The sequence below is a fragment of the Biomphalaria glabrata genome, chromosome 2 (genome assembly GCF_947242115.1).
Source record: "Biomphalaria glabrata chromosome 2, xgBioGlab47.1, whole genome shotgun sequence".
NCBI classification, from domain to species: domain Eukaryota; kingdom Metazoa; phylum Mollusca; class Gastropoda; family Planorbidae; genus Biomphalaria; species Biomphalaria glabrata.
The window spans coordinates 55,729,097-55,743,175 of NC_074712.1; the positions used below are offsets into that span (position 1 = coordinate 55,729,097).

Here is a 14,079-nt window from a genome sequence, read left to right on the forward strand (position 1 = left end):
AAATATGAATACATATTTTTTTTTTTACATATGAAATAATTTTGCAAATTAAGAAACTAATTTTTCTTTGACTACAATTTCGTTTTAGGCAAATATGGTGTAGCCCAACCATTTTATTTCATACTGAACCCATTCTATTGGACTAGCTGCTTTAGATGCAGGACATCAACAGGAGAACAGAGAAGTGACAACCCACAGACTGAAGGTAATAGTTTTGTTTGCCATTTATTTGTTTGTTTTTGTTTTGTTTTTCCTTTATTTATTATCCTTCATGTTTTTGTTCAATCCGCCAGTTTTTTGATAACATGATAAAAATTATGAATCATTCATTCAAAACACTTGTATTTGCCATTGACTATGTCAAGATGGGATTTATAACCTTTTTCTCTTTAAAAAAAAAATTTTTTTTGACTGATTAAGTCATTGGTATTTACATCAATGTAAACATAGGTGGACTGTTTGAGAAGCCTCCTATAGGACTGAAAGTTGGTATTGCCATTGAGAATGTTTGCAAGAATTACAGCAGTAAAAAGAAAGCCCTCATCAATTTGTCCTTGAACATTTATGAAAATCAGATCACCACACTTCTAGGGCACAATGGAGCTGCTAAAACAACCACAATGTAAGATACTGATTGCAATAATAAAACATGAATTTATATTTTGATGACTAATTTATTTTCTGCTCTTATGATTATCATTAAAAAAAAGAATGTTGTTTGTAAATAGTCATATGGTACAAAAAATGTTTTTTTCATCTTTGCAGAAAAATTATTAGCGGTGTTATCAAGCCAACATCTGGTCATGTTTTCATCAATGGTCATGAGTCTGGCTCATGTAATACATCACTTGGAGTCTGTCCACAGCATAATGCTTTGTTTGATTAGTAAGTCTTCTTTTAATTCATGCTTAGATTTTTGCTAGTATGGTTTATCAACATTTAGATTTACTATTGAATAGTCATCTGAAAAAAAGTTAGAAAGATCAATACAAAATGTTATTGCATTAGACCATGCAACTAAATCTGATTGTTGTTGGGTTTCTTTCTTAGCATGTCAGTAGAACAGCACATGGAGTTTTATGCAGGAGTTAAAAGTAATGCTGACAGAGTGGTCAAATTAGCTGAAATCAATAGGCTAGTAATTTTACACTTCATATTATTCATAATTATTTTAAACCTGAGAATTTGTGCTTGGTTTATACCTAATTTTAAATGCTCAAAACTGGTACATTTGTTTGAATAGGTTGACTTAGTTACCACATTTCCACAGTTTAAAAAAAATGAGAGTTCCTTGTACACTATGATAAATGGTTTTTGTAAAGATTTCATGATCCTCAAAATCTAAACAATAAGATTTCATATTACTAGCATAATAAATAAAATCTTGATCTAATATACTTCCAATTTTGGAAATTTTTAAGCTTTTAGATACTTAATTTTTAGAGGACTAAAACTTAATATGCTATAAATTTACTCGATTCATAGTGCTCTGGTATTATTTATATTTGACTTGAACAGAAATGTGTCTGATGTATATATGATTAAGTTCACAATATATATAAATAATTATATATATATAAACGTTCTATGTATTATCTTCAGATTGTTGAGAGATGTTGACCTCTGGCATGCTAGAAATGTGCCTGTCAAAAATCTGTCTTATGGCATGAAACGTCGTCTCTGTGTTGCTCTGGCCTTTGTAGGAGGCTCCAAGACTATCATTTTGGATGAGCCAACCAGTGGAGTGGATCCTCATGCTCGGAAAAACATCTGGAACTTAATCACTAGAAACAGACCTGGTAGCTTTTTTTTTTATCATTTTTGTTTAAAATCATTTGTTAATCTCACAATTAATTTGTATAAATTTCTTTTATGTTCTGATTTATTCTGATATACCATGCTAACAAGTGGCAAATTGTTTTTCATTTATATTTTTAGAACTCTGAATAAAGAAATTTTTTTTTTCTTTAGAAAATATTCAATTTGTATTTATTTCATGAATTCTGTATTAAAAACCAATGTCTTTGCTCTTTATTTACTCAAATTAAATGTTAGTTTACTAAACACACTAAATTATTTCTTAAAAATATCATCTTACAGGTCGCACTATTCTGCTGTCGACTCACCATCTTGATGAAGCAGATTTCCTGAGTGATAGAATAGCCGTGATGCATCAAGGAAAACTCCTCTGTTGTGGTTCTCCATCTTTTCTCAAATGGTCTATTGGAGGGGGTTACAGCTTAACTGTTGTTAAAAAAGAAGTAGAGAGCTCGGTAATATATTTTAATTTAATACACTTCACATTTTAATTTAACACACACACACATATATATATATATATATATAAAATGTAAATGTTAGCTATTCTAAATATAATACTTTTTAAAGTGTAATATTAATAAACTTACTGTATAAAAAATATCATTTACATGCAAATCAAATTGCATTGTTATAAACACATTTTTTTTTATTTTTAACAGGATGCCTCAAATGAAACTCAGGAACTTATTGATTTGAGTAAGTGTCTTTCATATGGCTTGATCAAAATCTGCTTATTTTAATACTATTAGTCATGACAACAATTTTAATCTTATCTTCACATAAATATTTTTATAATGCATAAAAATTAATTCTATACAATAGTTTCATAAGGTATTAAAATACCACAGATAAGGTATATTGAATTCAACTATCTGTACATCTTTGTTTCTATAATATATCTCCAGGATCAAAGAGTGCCAATGCTGCTATTCTTGCTTTCATTCAGTCTTTGTGCCCAAGTGCTACTTTGGTAGAGCAAGTTGGATCAGATTTAACATTTAACTTATCCAAAGATCCCAACAACATGCGTGTGCCATTCCACCAGTTTTTTAGACAGTTGGACCAGTCAGTTGAGCAGCTCAACATTGCCAGTTATGGATTGTCTGACACTTCTTTAGAAGAAGTAGGTTTAGCAGAGCACTTTCTAAGATTTTTGTTTTCAATTACATTTTCATTCTTGTAATACAACTAATAAATATTTGACACTCTAAACATTCTTTTAATATGGGAGTTGAATTTTCAAAAGACTTATAGCATTGTAGTGTAACTTGCTGAGTTGTTTATTTTCTGCATGTGTCCAGTGTATCAGAAAGTCATTTCCAGTGCATGTGTTTATAGTAATTCAACAATGTGATTTGTGCTTGTATTTGTTCACTTTTTACTGTAGCATAATCTTGTTGAATAAAGCTAAGATAGTGGTTTTCTAGTATTTGTTATTTCATTAAAAGTATTAACAAATTTATTTTTAATTTACCAGGTTTTCCTCAAACTGACCCAAGATGCAGATGATGCTGCAGATACTGAATCTATTATCAATCCAGTGTTAAGTCACAAAGATAGAGCTACACCATCGGACCTCCGTGACGCAGTGGATTCAGGTAAATGTGAAGCTTACACTAAGGCACTACTAAAGCTTCTTACAAATCTAGTTTAAAACTTATTAAACAACTTACTGGAAATTTTTTTTTTTAATTTACAGGTCGATCTCATTCATCTGTTGATTTAACCAAGAGGAAATCTGGGACCTCCCTATGGTTCACCCAGGTATCAGCCCTGCTGATCAAACGTTTCCACCACTACCGTCGAAACTGGCGAATCATCATATCTTCAATCTTCCTGCCACTTCTGTTCCTGTTGGCTGCCCTGGGCTTTGGCTCAGTCAGAGTCAGTGAAGGTGATCCTAAGGAACTTGTTCTAGATCCTTCAATATATGGACCGAAGACATATTCCTTTATTCAGTAAGTGTTAATTTAAGAGATTAGGACATTTAGTTGGCTTTGCTACTTCTTGAACCTTTCGAACTATGAGAGTAAGCGATTATACAATATTCTCTAAGAACTAAATATTTTTATTTGATACTTAAAAAAAATTTCATAGCAAGTCCACAAGTCATTAACTACCCACAAGCATCTAAGTATTTTTTTTTTAAAACCATATGTGTCAGTTGTCTAAGTGCTGGTCCAATGTTATCTTTGATGCTGAGGTCTATTTAAATGTAGTAAAATAGAGCACAATACTAATAGAGATGAATACTTAAATTGTACATAAAAATTTACAAGTTGGATCAAATGGGCACAAAAAGAACATGAGATTGGCAACAATGTAATAGTCAAGGTCAACAGAGTTTTCCCTGAAGTATGTAACCACAAGAAGTATGCTTTCAGTCAATGTCATTCTGACATTTCTGACTCGTTTGAGCAGATGTTTATGTCTTATTTTAGTTATACAATTAATTAATAAATAAATATACAGAAAGAGAGAGTGAGAGAGAGGCAAACAGAAGGAGAAAGAGAATATTAGTGTTTCATACTATCCAATAACAATTTTTTTTCCAGAGACTGGGCCAAAACCAGCGGGTCAAATAATTATGTAAATCAGCTAACATCCAGCGATGTAGGTTATGGAACTGCTTGTATGAAAGACGGACCTCGAGAATACTTTAAGTAAGAAATTTTTAAATTGCCATCTTAAACATTTGTAGTTAGTTTGATATACGTCTTTTTGCTGTTTATGTACTTTAAGAAATAACAAAGTATATAAATGTTTTTCCATGTATGATTGAAGAGATTTTTCTAAGCTTGTAGTTTTATGACTAATATTAATAATACTCTAATTTGCCACCAGGAACCTGAACTGTGTAGGTAACAAGCCATGGTACAACTACTCAACAGAAATTTATAATGTGCGGTGCTATGATGCTCGTCAGGTTCTCACACCAATGCCTGAGCCTTACACAATGGTGGAGAAAAATGTGCAGGCTGACAACTACATCCAGGACATCAGGGACTGGAGTATATCTTTCTACTTGATGAGTACCTTCAATGAGTACAAACAGAAAAGGTAATCTTTCTCCTCTTTCATCTGCCAGGCTGTCATATGAACAGTTTTGGAGGGGAGCGTCGTCTCCAGTTTTGAAGGTTAGGGCTTTGGATAAACGAGATGAAAGCCTGGGCATTATTTATGGTTAGAACAGTTTAACTCTAAGATAAAAATATAACTCTTTAATTACTATGATTTGACTGACATTAGTCTATAGCTCGAAGTAACTCTAGGCTCATTCATTGGCCTTATGGTCTAATTAATTACCGGGTATATGATGCAATTGAGATAAATTTATGGTTTTATTGAGATAACTCAATTGGAGGTAAATATATGGTTCTATTGAGATAAATTTATGGTTCTATTAAAATAAATTCATGGATCTATTGAGATTTGACAAGGATTCCATCAATAATTGATTTTCTTATCATAATGTTTTGAAATCAATGTTTTTAGATATGGAGGTTGGTCATTTGAAAAAGATTCTGAGACTTCTCAAACTGATCCCTATGTTTGGTTCAATACTAAAGGCTATCATGCAATGCCCTCTTACTACAATGCTCTGACCAACTCAATTCTAAGAGCTCAGCTGCCCTCTGGAGAGAACCCTAATGAATATGGTAAATGTTGAACATGCTACAAGTTTATCATAGGAATAGAATTCATGAAAGCTAGGGAAAAAGTATTGAAATATTAACAATTTTGCTTTAATTATGTTTGCCATTATCTTGACCCACAGGTATAACAGCTGTGACTCATCCAATCAGACTAGACCGTGCAGCATTAAATGTGAAGACTCTGTAAGTAACTCTTCAAAACTAAATACCCTTTTCTTCAAAACTAATGACATTATTGAATGAATGTCTTTAAGCAAACTATGATCATAAAATATTATATCATTTTTTTCTAATGTCTTATCTAGGCAAGGTGATGCAGCTGATGCAGGTCTGTCTATTGTGATAGTCATAGCCTTCAGCTTCATTCCATGTGGCTTCATTCTGTATGTTCTGAATGAGAAGTTAATGAAAGAGAAACAGCTGCAGAGCATTAGTGGCATTGGAATAGTCACCTACTGGGTGGTTGCTTTTATATGGGACTTGGTTAGTTGTCTGATATCTTGAATGTCTTCAAATTGTCTATGTTTGTTATTTGCTAAATTATCATTTAAAATGTGTGAACTGTTGGATACATTTTAACAGTTAGTCATGTATATTTTATTTGGTAACTCATATTTACGAAGTATTTTATTGCACAAAAAGCTTTACTAAAAGAAACTTTTAGATTTTTGCAAGTTTAAGATTGTGTATTTATGTTGCTTTTCTTCAGATTGTCTATACATTCACAACTGCATTGGCTGTGGCTATTGTAGCAATAGTCAAAACAGACTCATTTTATTTGAGAGAAAACCTGGCTGGATTTTGTGTCATTCTGTTGCTCTATGGGTGAGTATTTATGGATACATTCTTGTTTCTCTTTTTGATATAAAGATTAACTTACCTAATGCTTACAAATTTTCTTGACTTACGCTCAAGTTAAGCAAAGTGTTATCAACTGCTATTTTCAGGTGGGCAATACTTCCATGCCTTTATTGCTTGAGTCATTTATTCAGTAAAGGAAGCACAGCATATCTGATAACTTTCTGCATCAACTTGTTCCTGGCAATGGCCACAGTTTTGTCTTTGTTGGTCATGCAGTTGTACAGAGATTCAGATGTAAGTTTACATATTTTTATGAAGTTTTCTTTTTTAATGCTGCAATTTCATTAGAATTTAGTTGTATGTTTATAGAAACAGTAGATATTGATTAGCTTTTTCTTTCTCCTTTGCAGATTGTTTGGTCAGCTTACAAAGTATGCAAATATCTTTACCTCATCTTCCCACAATATTCACTAGGTGAAGGTCTTATGGAAATGGCATCTAACACAATTGTGTATAAACTCTTTTTAAGGTAGGCAGACAACATTAAAAAAAAAAATTTGTTTTTTTTACCATCTCAATACCATTATTCCCTAAATCATAACAATTACTTTGTCTATTTTAGATTTAATGATGACAAATATGAGAGTCCTTTTTCTGCTGATGTCTTGGGCTGGAAAATGGTCGCTTTGGCTGCTGAAGGATTTTTATTTTTCCTATTAAATCTACTTTTAGAAGCAATAAGAAGTCCAACAGTTAGGTGAGTTTTTAGATTGCTTTGAGTAATTTGGAATAAATAAATTTAGTTGTTTATTCTTATCAAGTCCTGAAATGTCCATTAAATTTGAAATAAATGTCTAATTTTGTAATAAAAATAGTTTGCCTCAGAGGAAAACAAAGTTGAATTACATACAAGAAACAGAAGATGAAGATGTTATCAGAGAAAGAGAAAGGATTCAAAGTGGAGCATCAAATGATATGCTGATTGTTAACAATTTGTCCAAGGTATGTTTTAACTTGTGCAGTATAACTCCAATTATAAATATAAACAAAAAAAACAGAATCTAGGTAAGTGAAACATAACAGAGTCAAGTTTCTTATAAAAGCTAAGCATATTATTAAGTCCTTCAATGAAGCAAAGAAACCTACCTATATTTATTGTCTAGTCACTCTACTAACTAGTATTATTTAAATATATAAATATATATATAAATATATATATATATATAATATATATATATATATAAAGAATCTTTTAACATTTTGTAGTTTGTGTAAGACCTTTTCTTCCATTGCCTACTTTCAATATGTTCAATATATATCTTTAACAGGCAATTTATATGAACAATTTTCAACACTCCTTAGATATTTTTCATTGTGAAAATTACTTTTTTATGTAAAATAAATCAGCTTCAAAATAACAAAAACAAATAGATTGGAATTATTGATTATGAAACAAAGTTGCTTAATTGTACACAACTATTGTGTATTGTACAGGTGTACAAAAGAAACTGGAAAAAGTTTGTTGCAGTCAATCACATCAGTTTTGGTGTTCCTGAGGGAGAAGTAAGTGATGTTAATATTGAAAGAAGTTATGTCCTCTGCTCATGTATGTTGATGCTAGTTGAAACTAGGTTGTTTTGTCATTTCTTTTTAGTGTTTTGGTTTACTTGGTGTGAATGGAGCAGGAAAGACAACCACATTCAGAATGTTGACAGGAGATAGTATTCCTGCTGGTGGAGAAGTCACTCTCAAAGGGAAAAGGTATTTATTTTAGGTTGTCATTCTGTAGTAGGGCATCAGAGTCAATTAGGGACCTTTTTGAGTTCAAATTTCCTTTTTCAAGATATTATTAATAAGATGGCTAATTTTTTTTTTTTAAAGAACTGCTTAAAATTTTAGCTTTTAACTCTCACTGACTTATTTTTCTTATTTTTGTTTTTAGATTATCCTACAAGGACAGAAGTTTTGGACAAAATGTTGGCTACTGTCCACAAGAAGGAGGACTTGATGAATACTTGACAGCAGAGGAAATGCTTTGTTTCCATGCCAGGCTACGTGGTTTTAACTCAAAGCAATCCAAAGTGGTAAATATTAATTATTATACTGCTTGTTTAAAGGCAAGCTAGTGCCAATTGATATTAATTGATATTAAGATGTTTACAATGATTTGTAAGAAATGAAACCTGACTTATATAACTTCACGACTTACATCATATTTCATGATATCATTTTAAACAGAAACTAAGTAAATAACTATTGGATCTTCTTCCAGTGGTATATTTAAAATATGAATAAAATATTTGCTTTCAGATTGTACAAGATCTTCTAGAACAACTCAGTCTGACTCAATACAAAAACAGTGCTGTCCATACATACAGTGGTGGTACTAAGCGTAAACTGGCTCTGGCCATAGCTCTACTAGGCAATCCACCCATTGTTTATTTGGTAAGTTCATTTAAAAATGTATGTGTAACTAGAGAAGAAATTGACCAGTGAGTGGTGTTAGGTCATTTGTATTTATCCATAATAACCAAACTGTTGGTCATAAAGCGCATGAACATTGTGAAGCTAGCTAAATACTCATAGGTTAATCACTGAAAACTATTGATGGTGGTAATTGTCTTGAGAACTACAGTAATGGTACTTGTCAAAATTATTCTGAATATGCTTCAATGCTGCTTAATCATCTTTTGATAGACCCTTTTAGTTGATCCTATAAGGAAGACATATTTTCTCATGGATAATAAAGAATATTATTATTATTCTGTGGCATTTTACATCTCGAGAGACGATCTTTTCCCTTTGCAACTTCTTGTGTGACTAAAGAGGCCAATCATTGATACACAGCTGCGATCGCAGGTTGGGCATATATAATCACCAGCATCACAATTATTATTATTACATTTCTAATAAGTGTGTCATTCTAAGAGTACTACTATAATATGAATTTTTTTCTTTGTTAATGATAAGTATATTAAAAACAGGAAATATTTGTTAACTGATATTTCTATCCTATGTAAATACAGCATATATTTCTATACTTGTAACTAAACAAATTGTTCTATGCCTAGGTGGGGTGTCAAAAGCAGAAGAATTACTAAATGTTACCCTCAATGTAAACAAATCCTTGTTTCAGCACTATGCTTTCAATTCATATTTATGCTTGCTTGAGACATTTACAGATTTTTAAAAAAGTTACATCAAATAAGAGTCTTGAAATTTGGACAAATAGACTAGGATACATAGAACCTTTTATATATATTTGAAATAAATGTTGATTAATGTTGAAAATTATTTTTTTTCTTCTATTTATTTATTTACCGATTATCTTTTTTTAAAAATAAAAACTGACTAACCTGCTCTCTATTTCTAATGCTGTGACATTTTTAGGATGAACCAACTACTGGTATGGATGCTGCAACTAGGAGATTAGCTTGGAAATGTATTGCTAGAGCTAACAGAAATGGTCAGTCAGTTGTGTTGACATCACACAGGTAAAGTTATATTTATTGATCTATTGTGTCTTAAATTAGAGAGTAGCTTGACACATACAAATTAATGAACAAATTGTGTAGACTAATAGTTTGAATAAATGAGCAAATTGTGTAGACTGATAGGTTGAATAAATGAACAAATTGTGTAGAGTGATAGATTGAATAAATATACAAATTGTGTAGATGTTAGGTTGGATAACTCAACAAATTGTGTAGACTGATAGGTTAAATAAATGACAAAATGTATTCTAATGAAATCAAAAGGATGTCAACTACAAAGGGCTGTAGCATTGGGCAAAATAGTATAAATTATGTTTTATTACAACTGGCTTTACCAACAATGGCAAGTGTGGTAGCTTACTGGTCGATCATGTGATTACTAGCTGGTAAAAACAATCAGTTAACCTTATTAACCAAAATTCTTTTATGAAAAAGTCCATACTTATGAAAGATGATAACCTGATCACTCTTGCTGCTAGGTGTTGCTGTAGAGTCAGAAGTTCCTAGTTAGTGCTCTAAACATGACTTTTTTTTAAATACTTCATTGTCTCACATTAATAATGATGTATCCTCATGCTGTCATTGTATCTGTTCCATGTCTTGCATTATCATTACTCATTGCCATTGCTAAGCTTCTAAGGTCTCATTAATAATACATTTGGACAAGACAAAAAAAAAAACATTGTAATGCCAAGTTTTTGTTTTATTGTATTCTCCAGCATGGATGAATGTGACTCCTTGTGTTCAACTATAGCCATCATGGTGAATGGGGAGATCAAATGTATAGGAAGTCCACAGCATTTAAAACATAAGTGAGTTTTAGTCTCTCTTTGAACTTTTTTTTATTACTCATTTTATAAATTCAATTAAACTTATACTTCGTTATTTGTTATTGAAATCCATACTTGAAACAAAAAGCTTATAAGAATGTTATGTTTCAAGTGTAACATTGAATGAATTAATCTTAAGATAAAATTTCTTTTTGGCTGCAGGTACGGTGATGGGTACACAGTTGTCATGCATGATGAAGAGAAACACCTCAAAGATGTTACTCAAGATTTCATGAACAGATTCCCTGGAACAGTCATAAAGGTATTGATATATTTACAGTGTCATCTAGACTTACTGCTTTTGTTGTTGCTGCCTCAATAGACTACAATTTTTTTTTTCTTTCAGGCCAAGAATCACAACAGTGTAGAGCTCAGTGTGCCTAAATCTTCTCGCAGTGTGGCTGACATCTTGGCCTGTTTACAGTCTGCACAAGAGAATAAACTCATTGGCTATTATTCAGTGTCACAGACAACTCTTGATTCAGTAAGAGGAAAAATATATTGTTATCATTATTATACCTTTTTAGGGGACAACTTTTTTTATTGCTTACTAAAGCTGTAGATAATTGGAAGCATTTTTTGAAAAAAATATTTTTTAAAGAAAAAGTCTGGCATATACAAGTCTTCAATATTCAAGTTTAAAGGTCACAAAATCAGATATAGCTGTTAGATTTTCATAGTCCAACATTTAATATGGTATTTTTCTTTACCTGTATTCAGAAGTTGCATTACTCTGGGCCCTGGGCAAGTGTCATATGCAGAGCCTATCCCTTACCCAAAATATGCTAAGAGTTTTCATGTAGATTGGTTTAGATACTGGAAAGGTGTCAACAATTTTTAGAACAAAGTCCTTAATTGTTTAGAACTGTTATCCAATAGATCCAAGACTGTCTATAGCATATTTTGTAAGGTACATTAGAATGTGTGGTAGATGCTCCATTTATTTTTATGATGTGCTGATGCTGACAAAAGATTCTCCATACCATGGGGCATGCACTAGCGTTGGGCCTTGGGCAACGGTCCCTGTTTGCCACCAAAGGCTGCCTGTGATTTATTAGCATTAGATTAGGAAATTTAAAATTTTCCTGCTTAAAACTTAAGGTAAATTTTATTCTCTGGTGCATCTTACAGATCAAATAAATAGTTTGTTTGTAAAGATGTGACAAATAGTCAGTGCGTTACATATTTACAATGAAATAAATTAAAGTATTTTCTTACCATGTGATAGAATGAGAGGTCAATGAAAATAAATTAAAGTGAGAGGCAATTGATGTTGTGAATTTTCTATAAAATATATCATCCTGTAAGATAAGCTATAGTGAAAATCTGTGCATTAGGAAGTATTCTTCAAAGCTATGAATCTTTTTCAGGTCTTCATCAGTTTTGCTCAAGAGCAGTCAGATGACTATCAGGAAGACTCTAGCACCAGATCCTCAACCACAGAGAGCAAGCGAGCCTCATTCTCTGACACCGACTCTACATCCTCTAATGAGTACACAGCAACACCCAAAAAGGATGGCAAATTCATTTTTAGCAATCCAATGTTCCAAAGTGATGAGGAGCTGGGCATGTCACCAGCTGAAGATTATCATCAGGGTAACTACGCACGCAACATTCAGTATGGTGCTGGCTTTGAGAATGAAGCAGATGAATACAATACCAAATTCTAGAAAACTGCTTTAAGTTAACACATTTATTAACATTGCTATGAAAGCAACAAATTGAAGTAGCCAAGGAAATGAAACCTTTGAGTGTAACTTTTCAGTTTCAGTGAAACATTGTTGCTGTGACTTGTTGATTGAAAACTGGGACAACCTTTTTGGCAACTGTTTAATGACCAGTCAGTTCTATATATTTAAAAAAAAATATGTGATGTTGTTTAATAATTTTGTTCATTTAGTTAGTCATTAGTTTCTAGTATTACAAATTAACCTCTTTTTTCCATATGATGTCTATAAACTATTTTGTATAGTGGCAATTGTAGTATCTGCATTTGATTTAAAGTATGGTTCAATCAGATTTTTTTTTATTTCAAATTTTAATTGATCAAAAATGTATCAAATTAATGTAATAATCTATTCACCACTTACAAATATTAACAGGGTAAAAAACAAATTGATGGAGAGTTTTTTTGTTTTACTGCACACTATTTTTTTTTTTTGCAAACAATGTATTTTAAATATCCCCTCCCCTCCCTAAAATGTTTAAACCAAAGAAAGAAAATGTATTTTTGAAATTGATTTTTTAATATGAATAGTCATAGAAAACTATCAGACGTGTTCAATGAAGAATCACACAGAGTTTTTTTGTTTTTTTTTGTTAAACCTTTGTCACATTTTTTCAATAAGACTTGTTTAACACTGTTAGTGAAATAATTGTTGAATTAATTTTTATTTTATTACAAATTAATAATTTAATAGCAATATCTAAAGTTATTTAGTTATTTGTTCCTGTGGTTAGGGTTAGGGTTTTCTCAATGTCATCTTGACCCAGTCCACTTTCTCATACTGACACCACCACAATGTTCTTTACCATGGTGAATTTGACTTAATGTTATTATCAGCAACTTTCATTTTAAAAAATAAAGCCCTTATTAAAATTGATAAAAACTTTACTGACATTCCTTCAAAGATTTTTTTTCTCATCAGGAGAAGCTAGTTTCCATTATGTGAAAGATAATTTTGACTTGATTCTTGATTTCAAGGTCTGTCACATGACATTTGTTATCTTAACTTTGATGTTGATCATCATTGCTATTAGATCATGTTATATATAAACCAATATGTGATGCTCTCAAGTTTTTGTGCCATGCCTTTTTATGTTTATATCTCTTGTTTTATTTCTCGCTGTGGAGCCAGGGTTTGGAAATCTAATGGGCTACACATTTTCAACATTGTTGTTTTGTTTTAGTCATTAGTTTTGTCATTCTATACCTTAGAAAGTCATTTTTTTTTTAGAATAAAACTTTTCTGTAGGCTATTACTTTTTTAGAAATGAAGATACTAATAAAGAAATCATAATTTAAGATTTTAAAAAAGCATATGTTGTAGTAAACAGTTTGCATTAATTTTCAATAATTAAAGCGGGTGTATATTTTTATTAAATCTTGCATGTTTTATCTAGATTAGGTTTTTTTAAAAAAACATGAATTTTCCTTCCTTTGAGTGTTTGAGCTGAGCATTGTGCATGCATAGCTTCATTCTACTACAAATGTGTTATTTTTTTTTTTTTTTAGTTTTTGTTGTACAAAATCAATGCAAAAAAAAAAAATATTTCCATTTGTGCCTTTCATATTTAAGTAGATTATGTGATGTTATATATTTTTACACATATGTATTTTTAATCGTGTTTATATGCAATCAAAAAACTGTTATTTGTGTTCTTTAAATTTATTGATCTACAATTTTATTATCAGAAAGAAATCTATCATTGTTTCCATTTTGTGATTATTTATACAATAAATATTTCGTGAATGCA

The 14,079-nt window shown here is 31.2% G+C and overlaps 1 protein-coding gene across 3 annotated transcripts in view; it reads left to right on the forward strand.

Moving 5' to 3' along the window:
• The window catches only part of LOC106056136 (uncharacterized), a 106,886-nt gene extending 92,807 nt beyond the window's left edge, over window positions 1-14,079 (forward strand). For all 3 annotated transcript variants that reach the window (XM_056021501.1, XM_056021500.1, XM_056021499.1), the window contains exons 95-123: window positions 89-205; window positions 451-622; window positions 766-885; window positions 1,051-1,134; window positions 1,603-1,799; window positions 2,101-2,273; window positions 2,481-2,517; window positions 2,727-2,944; window positions 3,299-3,419; window positions 3,521-3,779; window positions 4,377-4,484; window positions 4,666-4,881; window positions 5,317-5,480; window positions 5,600-5,660; window positions 5,783-5,960; window positions 6,187-6,302; window positions 6,425-6,572; window positions 6,689-6,807; window positions 6,901-7,035; window positions 7,154-7,280; window positions 7,773-7,841; window positions 7,933-8,039; window positions 8,221-8,362; window positions 8,589-8,723; window positions 9,669-9,772; window positions 10,492-10,584; window positions 10,765-10,864; window positions 10,949-11,086; window positions 11,973-14,079. In XM_056021501.1, coding sequence (XP_055877476.1) covers window positions 89-205; window positions 451-622; window positions 766-885; window positions 1,051-1,134; window positions 1,603-1,799; window positions 2,101-2,273; window positions 2,481-2,517; window positions 2,727-2,944; window positions 3,299-3,419; window positions 3,521-3,779; window positions 4,377-4,484; window positions 4,666-4,881; window positions 5,317-5,480; window positions 5,600-5,660; window positions 5,783-5,960; window positions 6,187-6,302; window positions 6,425-6,572; window positions 6,689-6,807; window positions 6,901-7,035; window positions 7,154-7,280; window positions 7,773-7,841; window positions 7,933-8,039; window positions 8,221-8,362; window positions 8,589-8,723; window positions 9,669-9,772; window positions 10,492-10,584; window positions 10,765-10,864; window positions 10,949-11,086; window positions 11,973-12,272 — 4,058 coding nt within the window. In that variant the 3' untranslated portion in view covers window positions 12,273-14,079. The remainder of the gene's footprint in view (window positions 1-88; window positions 206-450; window positions 623-765; window positions 886-1,050; window positions 1,135-1,602; window positions 1,800-2,100; window positions 2,274-2,480; window positions 2,518-2,726; window positions 2,945-3,298; window positions 3,420-3,520; window positions 3,780-4,376; window positions 4,485-4,665; window positions 4,882-5,316; window positions 5,481-5,599; window positions 5,661-5,782; window positions 5,961-6,186; window positions 6,303-6,424; window positions 6,573-6,688; window positions 6,808-6,900; window positions 7,036-7,153; window positions 7,281-7,772; window positions 7,842-7,932; window positions 8,040-8,220; window positions 8,363-8,588; window positions 8,724-9,668; window positions 9,773-10,491; window positions 10,585-10,764; window positions 10,865-10,948; window positions 11,087-11,972) is intronic.